Here is an 18,489-nt window from a genome sequence, read left to right as displayed (position 1 = left end):
GTTCCATGGAATCATTAAAAAGCCCTCTCCTCACTGGTTTCGACGTGCCCTGCTCTGTGCAGGTGTCCTTTGAGGTTGACCTGGGAGGACCCCCACTTTACAATTGAGACCCTGAGGGGCAGAGTATTTTCTCTGGTAGGAGAAGAAAGTCTCTTCCTTCCTCCGCTAACATCATCTTCCTAACTAACTTCGTTCCCTACGGACCCCTTACTGGGGAGGCTGAGCAAGAGATGCAGAGAGGCAGAGAAATGGGAAAAGCCATTCCACCCTGGAGAAGTGAGGCCCACAGAGGACATTATTTAGGAGCCAGCCCAGGTGGACAGTGAGATTAGAGCCATTTGGATAAATGGGGTCCTGGTGCCAAGGTCGGTGAGAAGGAGGCTTGAAGGAGGGGGAGACAGTGGGCTTGGTCACTGTGATGCCGAGAACAGGAGGTGCCGACATTGAGGGGAAGGGTCTGCCCTTGCGCTGGGGTGTCACTCTCTTGGTTTTGTTGGGCAGAGCCTGGCTCTCAGGTCCTGCCATGCCCAGTGGGCCCCCTCCGAAGAACCTGGCACCCCTGGCAAAGCAGCGTCTCATCTCTGTTTTCTTCCAGTGTTACAAATCCTCCAAGGACCACAGCCCTCAGTTGGACGTGAACTTGCTGGGCAGCAGCGTCGTCCACAAGGAGAAGCAAGTTCGGAAGAAGGAGCACAAGCTGAAGATCACGCCGATGAACGCCGACGTGATCGTGCTGGGCCTGCAGAGCAAGGACCAAGCGGAGCAGTGGCTCAGGGTGAGAAAGCCGCCAGGCCGCTGAGGTCATGGGCCCGCTCCCCCAGGAGCTCCTGCTGTTCTGGCTCCCAGCTTTTTCTGAAAAGGAAAGATGTTGTCAAGGGCAAACGACCTTTGGTCCTTCAAGTCCCCAGGGCTGCCCGTGTTCTAAGTGGTAGCCGTCCGTCTTACGGAAATGGGTCACAGCAGTCTACTGCCAGGTCTGTGTCCTTCTCAGTCATCTGGACTTGGGCTGTAGTTGAGATCCACTTGTCTTACGGTCTCTAGTGAGGCATCACCAGGCTCCCTATTGAGGAATAGATGTCCCTGCTATTTGTTAAGTACTTGCTATGGGCCGTGTGTCTTTAGCAGACTTAACCCACCAAACCACACTGGGGGTAGCTGGGCGATGGTAATGTCCCCATTTTACAGGAGTGGAGATTAAGGCTCAGAGCAAGATGACTGATCAAAGTCCCCTTGCAAGTGAGTGGTAGCATCGAGTTTCAAACCTAGGACTGTGTGTTGTACCATCCTGAATGCACGCGGTCAGTTCTGCCTACGCTTCCCCATGACGTAGCCCCAGTGGTGATGAAGCACCTGGGTCGGGGCTGCCTGCCCCAGTTTAAAGATGGGCTTGACAATTCCAGAATGTAGGAGGTTTGCCCCAAGAAGGGTCCCATGCTTGCAGAACCTTGCAGGGCCCCTGGTGAGGCCAGAGAGGCCCCTGCTGCCTCTCCTGCATCGTGGCCATGTTGATGCATTTCCAGCACAGGAGCGTTATATCCACTGTCCACCCCCGTCTGCTGCCCGGGCTGAACATAACCACCCTGCTGAGTCCATGAGAACAGACCTGCACCACCTTATGGAAGCTTGACTGAAACGGTACCAGCCCGAGGTGCGGGCCGGCTCCTAGGCTGAGTACCCGAGGTCCAGGGTGGCCAGGCTGCTTTTGTGAACTCACTAAATGTTTCAGAGTACCAGACCCAGCCTGTCTCAGAGCCGGGCTTGTAGGAGGAGCTGACAGCTCCCTGCTCCTTACTGTGAATCTCTCAGGTGACTGAGGGCAGTGGACAGGACAGGAAGGGTCCCACCTCACAGGCAGGTTTGTGGCTCAGCTTCACAGGTCTCCCTGGGAGAGTTCCCGTGAGAATGTTAGCTCCAGAAGGCCGAGCCTGACCACTGAAGAGCATGGGCTCTGGGTTCAAGTCCGGGCTCACTCCTTTTTAGCTGTGATCTTGGGTTAGTCAGTGAATGCATACCTAGTGCTTAGCACTGTACCTGCCATATACTGAGCACTCCCTAAAACTTGACTAGTATAGACGAGAGCACTGAGTGAGGCCCAGAGAGAGCTAGGGGTCTGCCCTGGGCTGCAGAGCTGACTGGGACCAGGGCCCTGGGCTGCTGGCTTTGTTTTTAACTCCTTTTTCTTGCCCAGGTTCCCTGTTTCCATGCCAACTGTCCCCCAACCCCACCCACCACACACGCGCGCGCACACACACAAATACACACACAAATACTTGTATGCATGTACATGTGCACACGCACACACTCACACTGCTCTTGCTCCCAGTTCTCAGCACTGTCCCATTGACGGCTCAGACCCACCTGTCCTTCCCCGACCCCCAGCCTCCCTCCCCAGTTCTCACGCCCTCTTCCTGAGACCCCTGACCCCACAGTCCCTGCTGGTGGTTTCAAAGACAAGAAGCCTTTCAGAAGGCACAGCCTCTCCGTCACCCTTCACAGAGAGACCCTTTTCCTGCCTGGTCACATGAGCAGAGGTGGACTCGGCCAGAAGGGCCTGACTCGGAAGCTGCACACACTTGCAACTGGGGGCCTGGTTAGCTTGTTTCATGGGCTCTGGACCAGATGCATCTGTTTTGTCAAACCTACCTACCTTCCCTGGGCCTCTGTGTCTCAACTCTGCATGCTCTCACCTGTGCCCATGGGGTGGGACAGGTATATGACAGTAAATGGGAGATGTTGAGTATGGCACGAGAGTCCCAGAAAAGGAAGGCACAAAGTAGAACTTCCCAGAGAAGCAGAACCCCACACCCTCGAGCCTGGATTCCTGGTTCGGCACCCTTCTCCTGGGCAGGGCGCCCATGTGTCCAGGCCCCAGATAATAAGGATGGTAATGAATGTGCCTCTCCTGTGCTGGGTACTTTACCCACGAGCCCTCACAGCCGCCCTGTGGTATAGGTGTCCCATCCTGCGGATGTGGTGACTGAGGCCCACGGTCACAGAGCTAGTGCCTGCCCTGTCCCACAGCACCATGTCGCATATTTGGTCCACCTCAAGGACCAAGGTCCCAAACTGGAGTCCATCTAAGGAGGGAGAAAAGCCTTGTTTCCCAGCCCCACAGCCGTTCTTCCTTCTGTTCTGCTTTTCTGATTTTATCTCCTTTCCATAAGCTGCTCTATGTGGGGACTGAAAAAGGAAGGTCTCTGAAATTGCTCTTGCTGAGTCCGTATCTGCAAAGGGCTTCTGGATGGGCAGTGTGTTTGTGGCTGCCCTGGCTGGTACCCTCTGGGGATGCCCCAGGTGGTCCCCAGATTTGGGGGGGCAGGTACTGCTGCTTGGTGTACTCAGCTACCTTTGACTTGTATCTGCCCTCAGCCCAGGCCCCCGGTGCCAGTTCAAAGGCTCCTTCTCAGAGGAGGGTGGTGTGGACTGTGGCAGGCAGGACCGGAGAGCCAGCATTGGGCCCAGGAGGTTTGCAGGCCTGCTTCCTGGACAGCGTGGAGATGTTCCACAGAGAGCCCCGGAGCTACCCGGCAAATGGCAAATGCGTTCTTCATCACACCCACAGCTGAACAGCACCCTGCCCAGGATGGGGACGAGGAGAGGGCTCACGGAGCTGAGGGCTGGCTGCTCTGGCCATCTTGGGGCTCTGCTGCAAAGGCCCCCTCCTTGCCCACCCCCAGAACATGTGGGGTCCTGGAGGAGAGAGGGCCTAAGGAACACACCCCCCTGCCCCAAGCCTGCCCAGCTGGGTCCCGAGGCCACTTGTGGCCCAAGTGCTGGGGTTGGTGTGGTTCTCCATTTCCTGGAAATGGTGCATCTTCTCTTTCACCTCCACCCACTCCCTTGTGACCCTGAGGGGCTCCAGCTCTGGTCTGGCTGTGTCTGCAGGCCGAAGGGCCTCGAGGGCCTGGGCCTCCCCTGATGGCTTTCCTCTTCCTTCAGGTCATCCAGGAGGTGAGCGGCCTGCCTTCAGAAGGGGTGTCCGAGGGAAACCAATACACCCCAGATGCCCAGCGCCCGAACTGTCAGAAAGTAAGTCTCTGCTCTGCCTGGAAGGAGAGTTTGCTTCCATTTTTTCTCCCTGAAAACTAAAAGTACAAAATTGAGGACTTTGTTTTTGCATTTCAGCCCAATTAATAAGAAACATACAATGCTTGGATTAGGGCAGTAACTTCAGCTTGGCAGGAAAACTGATGAAATTAATACACATCTAAAATTTTTTCTTGCTAGAGGAGGGAAGCTTTACTGGGACAAAAGTAACTTTGCCCTCCTTTCCATAAAGAAGGGAGATTTATTTTTCGAGGCTCTTTCTTCCCACTTACTCCTCATAGAGCTTCCAGGGCCGGGGGAACCCTCACGATGTTGACCCCAGCCAAAAGGCTCTAGTGCTCATTTGCAGGGAGCTATGGGGCCCTCTGCTTAGGGGTCAAAGTTGAGAAAGTTGGGCTGGGTGCTGGCTAAGGGGAGGGCTGTGACCTTTGGGGTCACATTTCATGTCCCCGAGTATCTGCAGGTAGGTGTCCCGGAGCCCAGGTGTGCACAGAGGAGAGGGTCACTGTGTCTCATCTTGGGGTCCCCATCCTGGCAGGGAGGAAAGCAAGAGGGTGACAGAGGGCTTGAGCAAGGAGGAGGCACTTTGTTCTTTGGGAAGGCTCATTTGGCCATCACCGTGGAGAAATACCCATAGCCCTTCTAGAATGACTGAGAGGGGCTGTTTTGTTCGTTCTGGGCCTGAAGAAAACCTGATGAAGAAAACCTGGGTTTTCTTCACTTTGAGATGAGAAACAAGAGCTCTCCCTATTGTACACCTGAAACTAACATAATGTTCTGTGTCAAATATACCTCAATAAAAAAAGAGGGGTTCTCCCTAAAGACCTGGCATAGTGTTCCCTGGCCAGGTCCCATTGGTTGGGAGTCCCTCAGCTTGTTTTACAGAGGTCTGGAGTAAGTGGTTCTAGAGGAAGCTTGACTGGAATATTCTGAGGGCTTCACGTTGTTACAGCAGCAGCCACTACACTCTTCTACTCTCTCTAGTCCCTCAACAGCCCTGGGAATGCAGACAGGGTATTATCCGTGTTTACACACATGCGGAGCGAGGCTCAGAGAGGGTCGTGACTCGCACACACCACCTGGCTGGAGAATGCTGGAGTCAGGATTTGAATCGTTGTCTGACCTTGGGCAGCCCAGCTGGCTCTTCTCCAAAGCCCCACGTGTCGGCAGCACAGTCAGTTCTCAAGACTTCTTCATGCTCCCGGGATGGGTGGTGCCCAGCTTGTCAGTCAGCTTCAGTTGGGATGCCGACTCTAATGTCACCCCTGTGGCTGGCTACCTGCCCTCCCCGCTGGCTATGGGGCCACTGTCGCACCAGGTTGAGCGGCCATTTTGAGAACTCGTGAAGAAGGATGAGTGGTGGCCTGAAGTCAGGGAACCTCAGGAAGGGAGAGTGAAGGCAGGTTCTCCAGAGGGAAGCCTGGCCAACGTCCCACCAGTGACCTGGGCTCCAGATGACCTCTGGCCTACTCTCAAGAGCCATCTATTATTTTCCCTTAAATTGTGGTCTCCGAGGTAACCATTTGCAGACAAGATCACCCACTTGTTTCTCTCTCTCTTCCACAGCCAGATATAACTGAGAAGTTCCTGTCAGCCTCAGAGTGTGGAAGCTCCATAGAAGGTCACCCTGAGGTTCCAGAGACCAAAGATGGTACCAGCACTTATGGCTCTCCGCCTAGGTTTGGGAGGGGGATGGTATTCCAGGCTATGAGACTTGACTGTCTGGCTCAGGGCTAAATGGGTTTTAACAACTGATTCTAACATGCCTCCGGTTTATAAACTACAGTTGTCCCTCGGTACCTGTTCCAGGGTTCCCTGTGGATACCAAAATGCGTGCATGCTCGAGTCCCCTAGTGGCCTAGTATTTGCATGTAACCTATGCACATCCACCCGTATACTTGAAATCATCTCTAGATTACTTTTGCATCTTTCATAAGGGCATATTGGTAGGCTGTGTGCAACGCTGATTGCTTGTTTTCTCATCTTGATAGTCAAGAAGAAATGTTCTGCTGGCCTCAAACTGAGCAACCTAATGAACCTGGGTAGGAAGAAGTCTACCTCACTGGAGCCTCCGGAGAGGTCCCTCGAGACGTCGAGTAAGAACCATAGGGCCTCCAGGACCAGAGGGCTTGCTCCCTGGGGTGGAGCCGTCTCCAGGAAGGCCGCTCAGACAGCGAAGGCGGGATTTTAGGTCTTGCTTTGAACATCTCTGGGGATGGTGTCCCCCCGCCCACAGTTTCTGTTTATCCTCGCTGCAGGTGGTTCTTTATGCCTAAACAGACTCTCTCCTACCGCGATGCTGGATCCTTTGTGGACGTGAGGGGTAACTGATTGCTGTCCCCCTGATGGTCTTTAAAAATATGTTCATTTGATTAATCTTTGTAGAGCAGGTGCAGTGTCAGGGAAAGGGGACCAAACAGATGGAGGACACAGTCCTGAGAGCCTGCAGCCTAAGAGAGATGACAGCTCTATAACTGTAACCACACTCTGTGCCATCTTAGAAGCTATAAGGCCTTAGGGACAGAAGGGACCTCTCTGTTGTCAGAGATGGCCTCCTGGACCTGAGCCTTGAAGGATGGGTAGGAGCTGAATAGACTGGGATGGTGTCTGTGGGCAGGTGTAAAGAGTCTGAGATGGGGTCTGGTGAGACCCTTTAATGGGACAATGAGTAGCCCAGTGTTGCCGGTGTGGAGGGGGTGTGGGTGCTGGTAGGCTCTCGGAGGTCATCTCACTGCCCTTACTCAGCCTTGAGGAAGCTGAGGCCAGGAGAGAAAGGCCTTTCCCAGAAAATATCCTGGGGTGAGCCAGTGTGCTGGCTCCCAACCTGGGGCCCATTGCTGTACTCTCCCTGGGGCCTGAAGGCCATTACTGTCCACCTTTGGCCCCTTTCCTCTTCCTCAAGGAACCCGTGTCCCAGCCCTGGGCTCCTTTCCTGAGTCCCAGTTCAGTTCTGCATTTAGAGGCTGGCAGGGTGGCCACGGTGAATGGGAAGGCAGCAGACGGGGCCTTACCCTCAGAGCCTCCTGCTTCTCCGGCCAGAGTGCCGGGTGATGGCCCAGCTATGCCAGCACCTGCAGCCTCAGAGGGCACGGACTTGGGCATGGGAGCCTGGTCCCAGTGAGTCACTGTTTGGGAGATGTGACTGGGCTATTGCTGTCAGTCTCCTCAGCAGCAAAGCATGCTCCTCTCCCCTGTGGCTGGGGAAGGGCGAGAAAGAACACAGTTGCGCTTCTTCCCAGGACTCAGCATCTGAGCTCCCTACCTCTCCTGACCCAGAGTTCTCTTTGGTCCAGAGAACAGTGATGGGCGAGTGGGGTGCCCGCCCAGATGAGCCAGACTTCCTAGGTCCTGGGCTCGAATTCTTCCACTTTGCTGCCATGATGTGATGTTCACGTGGCTCTGAGAAATTCACGATCCGCACTATGTGTCCAGCACTGGGCTGGGTGGGAAGGTGGCTGTGCACTTTGACCCTGCTATATGGACCTAATTCATCCCAGCTAAGGTTCAGAGCAGCTGCCAAGCCCTTAGGACAGAGAAGGCATCCTCTTTGGGAGCCAGTGCCTCTGGGGAGGTGAGCAGTACAGAGGGGTATCAACCCACCACATGTGAGGTGTGCAGAGGGTCCTGAAGATGGAAATTTACCCATCTTTGTAGCCCCAGGGACAAGGCTAAGCTTGGCATGTGGCGTCAGCTCCGTAAATGTTCATGTGATCGGCTGTCTTCTCCTTGGGAAGGTGAACCCAGCACATGCAGCCATCCGAGAACAGTAAAGGCTTGCGTGATGGGTGCACCCCAGTGCTGGCAGCCTCTGTGCCGACAGAGGAAGAGGGGCTCCCTGGTGGAGAGGCCACAGGGCACAGACCCCAGGTGCTGGAGATGAGCGTGGCAGGTTCCTGCCCTTGAGAAGCTCCGTGTCCAGCTGGGGAGGCCGACATGGAAGCAGAGTTTCATGGTTCCAGGATCCAAGTGTTCCAAAGGAAGGCAGAGCAGGGAGTGCAAGACCCAGGGAGGGCCAAGGCCAGTGCGTGTGGGAGGATGGGGGGGAGCTGGCCAAGTGAAGGACGACTCTGCAGGCTGAGACTGAGGGACTCATGGAAGGCAAGGCTATCAGGGGTCTGAGGAAACTAGGGCTGGAGAGTCAAGAGGGCTACACCCGCAGTGAGGAGCCCCCGGCTGGGGGACCTTCCTGCATGAGGCCTAAGTGACCAGAGGTGGGAGGAGGACTGCTGGGCACCATGAGCTGTGGAGACGAGGCCGAGGGTGGGGGAGCCTCTGTTGTGCACACATACAAATGGGCCTGGTCTAGTCCAAGTCACCCACATCCTTCTGGACAGACCTTTTCCAAAAACCAGTACAGCTGTGCTGCCGCCTCCAAAGGGTCCTGCTGCTGACGTGAGGGAAGGAGGAAAGCACACTGAGATTCAGAGCCTCCAGGAGGGAAGGAAGTGTCTTGGGCAAGGTGTGACAGGTCTGGGAACAGATTCTGGGGTGACTCCGGGAGACCCAGAGGCGGTGGCGGCCAGGGACACCCTGGGTCACCTGCAGCCTTGTCTCCTCCTGCAGGTTACCTGAACGTGCTGGTCAACAGCCAGTGGAAGTCACGCTGGTGCTCCGTCCGGGACAGTCACCTGCACTTCTATCAGGACCGGAATAGGAGCAAGGTGGCCCAGCAGCCTCTCAGCCTGGTGGGCTGCGAGGTGGTCCCAGACCCGAGCCCAGACCACCTCTACTCCTTCCGCATCCTCCACAACGGCGAGGAGCTGGCCAAACTTGAGGTACTGCGGGCCGTGGGGGGCGGCAGGCCCGGCCAGGGCGTGGAGGTCGCAGCTGTTCACGGCGGGTCACGAAGACTGCAGTCCCACAAAGGGAGTCACTGCAGTTGTGTGTTATTTTTGTTTCTTTTGCCTGAGATTGTTTGCATTCTTAAAAAATTTCCATTCCCTTTCTGACCTCAGGGTGGTGGTGTTATAGGAACGGGACAATGAGCTACTTCCTGCACTTAGGGCAGCAGAGTATTTATAACTCCCTATGCCGCTGGAAAAACCTTCTGGGGATTCACAGCGGGTCTGATTTAGTCTGCATATGACCAGACGGGGCCCAGTAGGTAAAAATGACGACGTTTAGGGCTTATCTGGGGGGAAGAGTTAGGTTTGTGATACAATTACATTTCTCCCACTCCCCGCCCTCTGTTTGATGTGATGTTACATTTACAGAAATAAGAGGTGACATAATGCCTTGCATTGAATTGGGCAGGCCCAAGCACACACACCCTGGTTCACTCCTTTTGCTCCCTCCGGCCTTTATCCAGGGGTCTTCATCTGAATTTTGCTCCAATACTGCCCTCTGGTGGCTAAAAGATCCACATCCCACTTGCTTCCCCGGAGAAAGCTTGTCTTCTTTCATCCAAGCACCTGTCCCATCGACAAATATGTACTCGGTGCAATAATATAGTGACCAAGAGATGTTCCTTGTCCTCATGGAACTTATATTCTAGCATGATAGAGAGATGTTCAATTAATTACGCAATTAATTACTTAGGAACAGTTGCTGGAAAGCAGCGGTGCAGGGGCTGCAATATGTGCTAAAGCCGGTGCGCTGGGTGGGTGGAGGTGGGAGGGGGACAGCGGTGTGATGAGGCTGGGAGGCAAGGGGGTTGCTCCTAAGAATGGTGGGGGACTCGGAAGGTTTCAAGGGAGGGTAGCATGCTCAGATTTCGGTTTTCAGATGCTTCTTTCAGCTGCTGGGTGGAAGATGGATGGAAGGGGGACAAGAAGAAACAAAATGGGACCTATTAGGACAGTTGCCCAGGGCAGAGACGGTGGTAGCTGGAACTAGAGGATGCTCGTGTAGGGCTCTATTGAGAAATCCACTTGTAAATGAATGGAAAAGGAAACCAGCTAAACATCAAACTCAGCCGAGAGCTGCCTCTCTGAATGTGAGAACGTGGCGATCAGATAGTAGAGCTGGGTCGTGTTATGCCACAGTGGTAGCTGTTTTTCATCATGAAAATAAACTTGTAAGTGCTTATAGAATTCCCAGTCTCTTCTCGTTATAAAGGCAAGAAACAACATTGGCGTTTTAATAGAAATACCCAATGTACATATTTGCTTAGCGTGCGTTGTCTCCTGGAAAAAAACCAGGCATGAGTGTCACTGGGGTTTAGTTCATGATTTATCAGAGCTGGTTGCCCTGGTGTAAGGTATTTAAGACATCTTGACTTTACTGAAACGATAAACAAAAATAAATTTGAATTTTGTTATTTCTTAGCAGGGGATCCAGGCAGTCTTATGTGTATGGATTAGGGTGATAAACTGACATGCGACAGTTCAAAAAATAGAGGTGTCAACCTACAATACATACAACGTAACAGTTCTCTCCTGGTCCATTAGCCTTCTAGAAATACATGTATATAAATCACATGTGGCGCTTGGGACAAATGTCCACAGCATCACTGAAGTGGTATCAAGGTACCACTCATGGCAGGAAATGCTATTTGGGGTTCCTAGGGGATGGGATATGCTGGTAAAAATGAGGGAGTGGCCCCAGGCTCTCCCAGAGGCCTTGTCCAGGCTGGGCATCAGGGCAGGGATGCTGTTAAGGCCCACTCCAGCCTGCTCATGACCCCCTTTGCCTCCTGCCAGGCCAAGTCTTCCGAGGAAATGGGCCACTGGCTAGGCCTCCTGCTCTCTGAGTCGGGCTCTAAGACAGACCCAGAAGAATTCACCTATGACTACGTGGATGCCGACAGGGTTTCCTGTATTGTGAGCGCGGCCAAAAACTCTCTGCTGTGAGTATTAAGGGGCCTTCTGCTTTGTACCCTCCTGTTCCCAGCCATGCTTCTGGACCTCAGGCCCAGACTGGCCTCTGGTGGTCAGTGGAGCAGGTGGCAGCTGAGAACTCAGGGTCAGACCTGTTCCATCCAGCAGCAGGAAGACTAGGGCTGAGGAGCAGCCCTCAGGGAGGCCAGCTAGGAGCTGAGCCAGGCCTCAGGCGCAGGGGCAGCCACAGCATCCTGGGCTCTGGTTAGACGCTCTCCAGCTCCTGTGGGAGAGTCAGTGCCTTTCCTGGCCTTCCGCTTGCCTTGCTATTGACTCTGCACTTTCCCTTGGATCCTGCATTGGGTCCCCAACACATCCTGGAACAGGCAGGGTGGGTGGTGTTTCTGCTTTCCAGATGAACAAACTGGGGCTCAGGAGGAAGTGGTCCTGGGTTGGCTGATAGAGGCAGCACTGGTGGGAGCTGGCCAGCCACTGAAAGGGAAGCCCTTTTCTTACGTACTGAATGAGGAAAGTATCTAGTCTATGCTGCCCCAACTGTATTGTGAAGATAAAATGAGAAGGGATTTTGTTGTTGGAAGGAGGTCCTAGAAGGAAGGAGAATGGAGAAGAGGCAAAAGGATCCTAAAAAGAGGGGTACAGGACTGGGGAAGTTTGTTTTTCTGGAAGAGAAATTTGGAACCAGGAGTTCTAGTAAGAAGGCCCTTGGAAGAGAGGGAGAAGATGCTGCTAAATAAATGAATTAGTTTTTAAAAAGGTGGGTGCCAGGCCCCAGGTCTCCGGCACAGCCTGTGGCTTTCACGGCATCTCTTTGTTACGAATCCTTTGAGACTGGTGGCTTTTACCAACCCTGTCCTGAGTCGTCCTCTCGCTGTGTCTTCCAGACTGATGCAGAGAAAGTTCTCAGAGCCAAACACTTACATCGATGGCCTGCCCAGCCAGGATCGCCAGGAGATGCTGTATGATGACGTGGAGATGTCGGAGCTGTCGGCCACGGTAAGGACACCCGCCAGGCAGCGGCCCAGGCTGTCTGGTCCTCCTCTTGGCAAACCTCACTGTCTCAACACCAGACACTGTAGATTATCCCTAAGAGGCGTGGACTCCGAGTCACCTGCGGGGCCATCAGTGCAGAAAGCTAGGGGCAACAGGGTCCTCTTGTGTACACTGGGCTGTGCAGCCCATCTGGCTTGGGGACTTGTTTGGATAAAACAGCTGGTTAACGGCCCTGGTCAGTGCTGGGGGTGGGAGGTGTGGTGTTAGATTGGGAGCGGTGACACCATTAGCCTTGGAGGCCCAAAGTGGTAGCTGAGGTGGAATAGTCATCCTGACAGCAGGTTCATTTACCGAGTGTTGAACTCCGCTGTGCTAGGCGCTTCAGTGGATTCTTTCCTTCAATCCTGACTGCCTTACAGGGAGGTACTACGATGCTTTTCTCTTTATGGATGAGGAAGTAAGGTTAGGAAAGTGAGGTACTGTGTCCTGGATCTCCCACCTCTTGAGTGGCAAATCCAGGACTTGAACCCAGGCCTTCTAACTCCAGCTCAACAGGAGGCTTCCCAGAGGGAGGCCCCTGCTTTCTCCAGTACAGGGCGGGGACAGGAGCTCTGAGACAGGGCTCACAGCCGACGGATGGAGGCAATGGTGAAAGCCACCCGACTCTTTGCTCTGCAGGTGGAACCCACCGAGGAAGCCACCCCTGCCACAGATGCTCTGGACGAGAGCGGGCCCGACCGAGTGTACCTGGACCTGACGCCCGTCAAGTCCTTCCTGCACAGCTCCGGCAGTGCACAGGCCCAGGCCCCCTCCCCACCACTGCCCCACCTGGACCCTCTGGCCGAGGCCCTCCCTGCAGACCCAGGCCCGAGCCCCATCCCAGATGAGGCCCTTGAGATGTCTCCAGAAACCCCTGAGTTGCAGGTACAGGCCATCCCCCAGCAGGTGAGCGGTGGCCCTGCCTTCCTGGCCCCTCAGCTGCCTGAGTCCTGTCTGCTTCCTCCCAAAGCAGATGCAGCAGGAGAATCTGGAGCCTGAGGAGCCTTCCCTGAGAACCACGACAGTCAAAATCCAGACTGAACAGCAGAAAATCTCCTTCCCATCCAGCTGCCCCGACGCTGTGGCCCTCACCCCAGCTGGAGCCAGCCCACCTGTGAAGGACAGGTTGAGGGTGACCACTGCAGGTGCCTGTGCTAGATAAGAGTTTTGTGTTTTGGAAATGGCTTGAAGAAGTTAGCCCGATTCCTTCCCTTTCAGATGAGCAAACAGAGGTTCAGAGAGGTGAAGGGACTTGCCCAAGGTCACACAGCAAAGAAGGTGTGGGCTCAGTTTCATTTTCCGTCCCTGCTAGGCTGGCCTGTTGTCCAGCTCTGATCTGCCAAAGCTCCAGGTTCCCTCTGAGCCTGTGCAGTGGGTTGGGACAGCCCTCATGTTCCAGCCTGGCTGACCGGGGTGGTCCCTCTCTCTGGGTCTGTAGAGATCAAACTTGGCAAGAACAGGACAGAAGCTGAGGTGAAGCGGTACACCGAGGAGAAGGAGAGGCTTGAGAGGAAGAAGGAAGAAATCCGGGGGCACCTGGCTCAGCTCCGGAAAGAGAAACGGGAGCTGAAAGAGACCCTGTCAAAATGTACAGGTAAGAGGCCTCCCAGGTGGAGAGGGCCAGACGGGGGCCTTTGGCTCAGAGGACGTGTGCCTGGGCTTTCCAGGACCTGTGCACCTGTCCTGGAGCCCCTGTCAATCTTTGGCACACATGGATGCTCCCCTGCAAAGGCCTCAGTCCCCTCCATCCTGTCTGAAAGATTGCAGTCCTCTTCTAGGAGGCACTTGAAAAAGCTAGTTAAAGGAAGTAATGTCTAAAAATTGTGTTTTGACCTTAAATGCTTTATTTTCACTTGTATATTTCTTGGCTGATCTTTTGTTGTTGTTGTTTGTGTGGAAGATTGGCCCTGAGCTAACACCTGTTGCCAATCTTCCTCTTTTTGCTTGAGGAAGATTGTTGCTGAGCTCTTCCTCTATTTTATGTGGGATGCCACCACAGTGTGGCTTGACCAGTGGTGCTAGGTCCACGCCCAGGATCTGAACCTGCAAACCCTAGGCCACTGAAGGGGAGCACACGAACTTAACCACTACACCACTGGTCCAGCTCCCTCTTGGCCCATCTTTTGATGTAGTGCCAATGCCTTTTCCTGAAACCTGGGCCAGCTAATGGGAGCCCCATGTCATCTTTGTTGCATTAACCACACCTATAATGCAGCATCCTTAATTTCCAGTCATTTCTTTAAAGTGAACAAAAACTTACACTTGCAAGTAGAGCTGAGTCCTTCTAGATTATTTTCCCAATCATCCTCACAGCATCCATCAGCCATTTCCTAGCACCTTGCCTCACAGAGGACCTTTCTGAGGCATTTGACTTCATTTTCATAGCGTAACTCTGTGCTCATTTAGTATTTAAATTGCAGAGTTGCACTAACAAGAATGAGTGGCATAAGCAGGTTTGGGGACAAACCTAGCCGATTCCTGGGAAGCTTATAACACGACTGGTGGAGGAAGGTCATGGGGGCACAAAGTCACCCACTTTTTAAAAAAAATTTAACAGCTTTTTTGAGAGAGAATTCAGACGATACCCTTGACCCATTTACCGTGTACCCCTCTTTGGTTTTTAGTCTGTTCACAGAGTTGTGCAACCATCACCACAATCAATGTTAGCACATTTCCATCACCCACACTCATTAGCAGTCACTCCCATTTCCCCTCCACCCGCCTATCCCTAGGCAACCACAATCTGCTTTCTGTCTTTATAAATGTGTGTCCACTGGTCCTGAGGGTTCCGCGCTCCTGGCTGCTAGTGCGCAGAGACAGTGGCCTGGTTTCCTTTCCACCCAGTCAGACTAGAGAGTGAGGATGTGTTTTGATGAGCGTGACCAGAGGCTCGTCTAGGACAGTCCTTGAAAACCCCGAGTGCACCAGCTGGGGCTGTGAGGAAGAGCCAGGGATCCTAGTCCTTTCCCTCCTGTGTGGACATTCTAGGTACGAGAAGAGAGAATTTTTACTATGGTCATGCATCACTTAAGGATGGGGGATGCGTCTGAGAAATGCATTGTTAACACAATTTCGTCCTTGTGTGGATATCACAGAGTGTATTGACATAAGTCTAGATGGTACAGCCCACTACACACCTGGGCTACATGGTGCTAATCTTATGGGACCGCTGTTGTCTGTGCAGTCCGTCGTTGACTCAAATGTCAGTACGCAGCGCATGACTGTATAGTTTATTCTGGCAAATGAGCTCTGCACACGCTAGGCTAAAAAGTCACAGATCATAAGAAAGTAATTCTCAAAGTTTTGATATTAACTAATAAAGATGAACTTTTTTTTTTTTTACTTCAATCCCAAAAACATTATTAGCATATTTTCTCAGCTTTCTTTTTCTCCATGAATTTTTCTGAAACGGTGGCGCCTGTGACTGCTTGTCCTCCGGCAAGGGTTGACCGATGATTATTTACCGTAAAACTTGGAAACAGCACATAAGTTATTTTAGTGGCTGTTGACTGGTGCTCGGGACTCTCTAGTGAACACGTGTGGTATCATCCTTAGCTCTAGTAATGAGCTCCAAGATGAACTAGCATGGACTCCCGTGGTTGTCATTTCTTCGTGCTGCCGTACCACCCTGAGAATCCCAGGGAGAAGCAGCATAAAACAGGGCTGAGAAGGTGCCGGGGCTGAGGACCACTGAGTGCCAGAAGGACTGAGGGAGCTGTGTGGGGCTGGCTGAAACAGCCCAGCCATCCTCTAAGGGTCATTAGTAAAGCTTCTCTCACCCTTTTGTGTCACTGTAACAATAGCAGCTCAGAGCGCCTGTAAAAACCTACCAGAAGGGACTTATGCCTTCTGTGAAGGCAGAGCCGTCTTCCTCCAGAGCCTTCCCCAGCCTGTGCAGAATGCCAACACAGGCCTTGGGCTTCGAGGCTGCCCCCTGCACACAGGCCCATCCCAGCTCTGAGAGTTGGAGCCAGAGTTGTGGTCCACATCCACCTGCTGTTCCTGCAGGGCTGTGTGTAAATCCTGCTTCTACCCAGCAGGGTTTTCTGGTCTGTGGCTGAAACTCGGTTCCCTGCAGCTGGCTTAACTCTCTCTCCAGACAAGGGAGTCCTGGCCAGCCTGGAGCAGAAGCTGAAGGAAATGGAAGAGGAGTGCAGGATCGAGGAGAGCAGGCGTGTGGACCTCGAGCTCAACATCGTGGAGGTGAAGGACAACCTGAAGAAGGCCGAGGCCGGGCCCGTGACGCTGGGCACCACTGTGGACACCACCCACCTGGAGAGCGTGAGCCCCCGAGTGAGTGCCAGGGGCTGCGGCTCCTCTGAACTGCTGGCAGGGCCTCCTGGGACCGGGGTTGGGGGAAATGGGTCATGTCTCCCTCCTCTTGGCTCAGCCCTCGTTCTCTCCTGTCACCACAGCCCAAAGCTGCCACCCCCACCCCCGCCCCAGACTGCACCCCAGTCAACTCTGCAACAGCGCTCAAGAACAGGCCCCTTTCAGTCATGGTCACAGGCAAAGGCACAGTCCTCCAGAAAGCCAAGGTGAGTGGTCATTCAGGGGCACCGGTGGACAGGAGAACTGTCGCTAGGGTGGGGCCCCTCTTGTCACCCAGGTGGCGCTGTGCTGCTTTGGGCACCAGCTCTGAGTGAGGGCTCCCCTCTTCCGCAGGAAGACACAGGGGCTGGGGCTTTGCAGTGCTTTCACTCAGTCTTTGGCACTGACCAACCAGAAAGGCTCCCGGTTCAAGTGTTCTTACCAATCAGCCTGAGGACACTTGAATCCTCGAGCTACCCACCACTCGACTATCAGTAGATTCCAGGGAGACAGCTGCAGTTCAGACAGATTGTGACTGGATAGTTTTCCAAACAAAAAGTCAGTGGTTCTGAAGGACTTCTCCCATGAAAATTAAAGAAACAGACTCAGACAGGTGACATGATTTGCCTAAAGCCGCCCAGCCAACTAGTGGCAAAAGGCTCAGTAAGGCATAAACAAGGTCCGGATGCCATTACTGGGTTTTTCCCCTGGAGGCTAGACGAAAAGTGTTACTAATCCCTTATGCATTTGTACAATAAAGAACATGCCTAGAGCTGCCTTTGTTTTTCGCAAACTCTGCTCCTTATTTCTATCCTGCTTACCTGCTGGAGATATTTTGAGGCACCTGCACCAGTGACTATTAAATCCATGCAAGCACGTAAGCCACCGTTCACTCACTGCCGTGGCAGACACATCACTCGCCCCACTCTCTGCTGTGCCATGGCCTCAAAATCTCTTAACAGATGTTCCAAGCAGTGATGAACACACTGAGCTTGAAACTTAATTGTCATCTCTATTCCTAACTGCTTCTATGTATATGGAGGTTGCTATAGAAGATAACTAACATTCTTATTTTTTGTGGGGGGGTTGCTGGTATTTGGATGGTACCCTAGGAATGGGAGAAGAAAGGAGCAAGTTAGGAAACAAGCTTCATCTAAAGACTCTCCTGTCAATACGGACCTTGGAGACAATCTGACTTTGTTCAAGTCTTCATTAAAGCAGCAACTCTGTGAAAGGGTGAGTCTGTTTAGAAGAAAAAGTAATGATTCGGGTACTATGAATGGAGAGCTTTGGCTAAGAAGAGGCTCTGTCGCTTTTCAGAGCCAAAGGACATAATACAACAAAAAAAGAAGGCTTCTTTGGAGACCTAAGTATATTGGATGCAAACAAGACATTGCTGTATTTAGGGGTATTCTGTGTTTCCTCTTTGAAGGTTTTCATCAATTGCTTTATCAAGCTTTTTAAGTAGTGAAAAGCTTCTGCTGTTGAGATGGTGGAAGAGAAATCAAGGTAGCAGGGCCCTGGCCCACTGGTCATGTGGCTTTGGTGACTGAGAAGACCCAAACTCCTGACTGTCATCTCTTAGCAGTGTTGGAGGTTAAACCATCCTTGCCTTCAAGTTTCTTCTCTCCAATAGTAGCAGGCCCAACTCCATCTTCCGTGATTTTAAACAGCATTAATACCATCTATGATATGCTTTTTAAGAAATGGTAACAGGGGAAAATATTTGGGACCAAGCTGAGGCACTGTCTCCACTAAGTTAAAGACCTTCTTTCAGCCTAAAGCAGTCCTGAATCAATTGCTCTTAAATAAATTTTTAAGTGATGCTGTATTATATAAAAAAAAAAAAATCCTGTAATTTAGAACAGTGAAAAATGTCTTTTGAGATTTAACTGACTTTTTATATTACCATAGAAAAAAAGATTATCCTGTGTTTACAGATTCAGTCCTGTGGCCATGATGTTTAAGGGAAGAGTTATTCAATATAATGTCTTAGTCCCTGTTTTTTAAGTTGTGCTTAATGTCCAAAAGTGGTGACTTTTGTTTCCTAAAATTGGTAGTGCTGTCTTTGTGCTGCCTGTCTTCTCTCCGGGTGGCACTGTTTTTTAACACAGGTTGAAACATTTCATCTCTCATCTCTGCCTCGTTGCTGGGGGTTCTGAATCAGAGTTCTCCAACACTGGTTCCTGAGAACTAAAGGTCTTTTGATTCTTATGGTCTTTCTAATCCCAGGGCATTTCTTTCTTTGTCATAAACACTTGGTCTCCCTTTACCAAGTGGTTAGAATTTTTTTTTTTAATAAAATATTAATTGTGTTTTGGGT

General features: G+C 52.4%; 1 protein-coding gene across 8 annotated transcripts in view; it reads left to right on the top strand.

The window, feature by feature from the left end:
* Positions 1–18,488, top strand: part of AFAP1L2 (actin filament associated protein 1 like 2) — a 97,695-nt gene extending 79,207 nt beyond the window's left edge. For 6 of the 8 annotated variants that reach the window (XM_046648895.1, XM_046648901.1, XM_046648923.1 and 3 more), the window contains 13 exons: positions 596–775; positions 3,940–4,029; positions 5,614–5,698; positions 6,039–6,143; positions 8,611–8,822; positions 10,689–10,834; positions 11,708–11,819; positions 12,495–12,740; positions 12,826–13,000; positions 13,294–13,449; positions 15,955–16,148; positions 16,271–16,393; positions 17,279–18,488. In XM_046648895.1, coding sequence (XP_046504851.1) covers positions 596–775; positions 3,940–4,029; positions 5,614–5,698; positions 6,039–6,143; positions 8,611–8,822; positions 10,689–10,834; positions 11,708–11,819; positions 12,495–12,740; positions 12,826–13,000; positions 13,294–13,449; positions 15,955–16,148; positions 16,271–16,393; positions 17,279–17,305 — 1,851 coding nt within the window. In that variant the 3' untranslated portion in view covers positions 17,306–18,488. The remainder of the gene's footprint in view (positions 1–595; positions 776–3,939; positions 4,030–5,613; positions 5,699–6,038; positions 6,144–8,610; positions 8,823–10,688; positions 10,835–11,707; positions 11,820–12,494; positions 12,741–12,825; positions 13,001–13,293; positions 13,450–15,954; positions 16,149–16,270; positions 16,394–17,278) is intronic. The other 2 variants (XM_046648912.1, XM_046648890.1) reach the window with 1 other exon arrangement.
* Position 18,489: the final 1 nt, after the last annotated feature.

This window comes from Equus quagga, chromosome 2 (assembly GCF_021613505.1).
Source record: "Equus quagga isolate Etosha38 chromosome 2, UCLA_HA_Equagga_1.0, whole genome shotgun sequence".
NCBI classification, from domain to species: Eukaryota; Metazoa; Chordata; class Mammalia; order Perissodactyla; family Equidae; genus Equus; species Equus quagga.
This window is presented reverse-complemented; position numbering and strand designations above follow the sequence as displayed.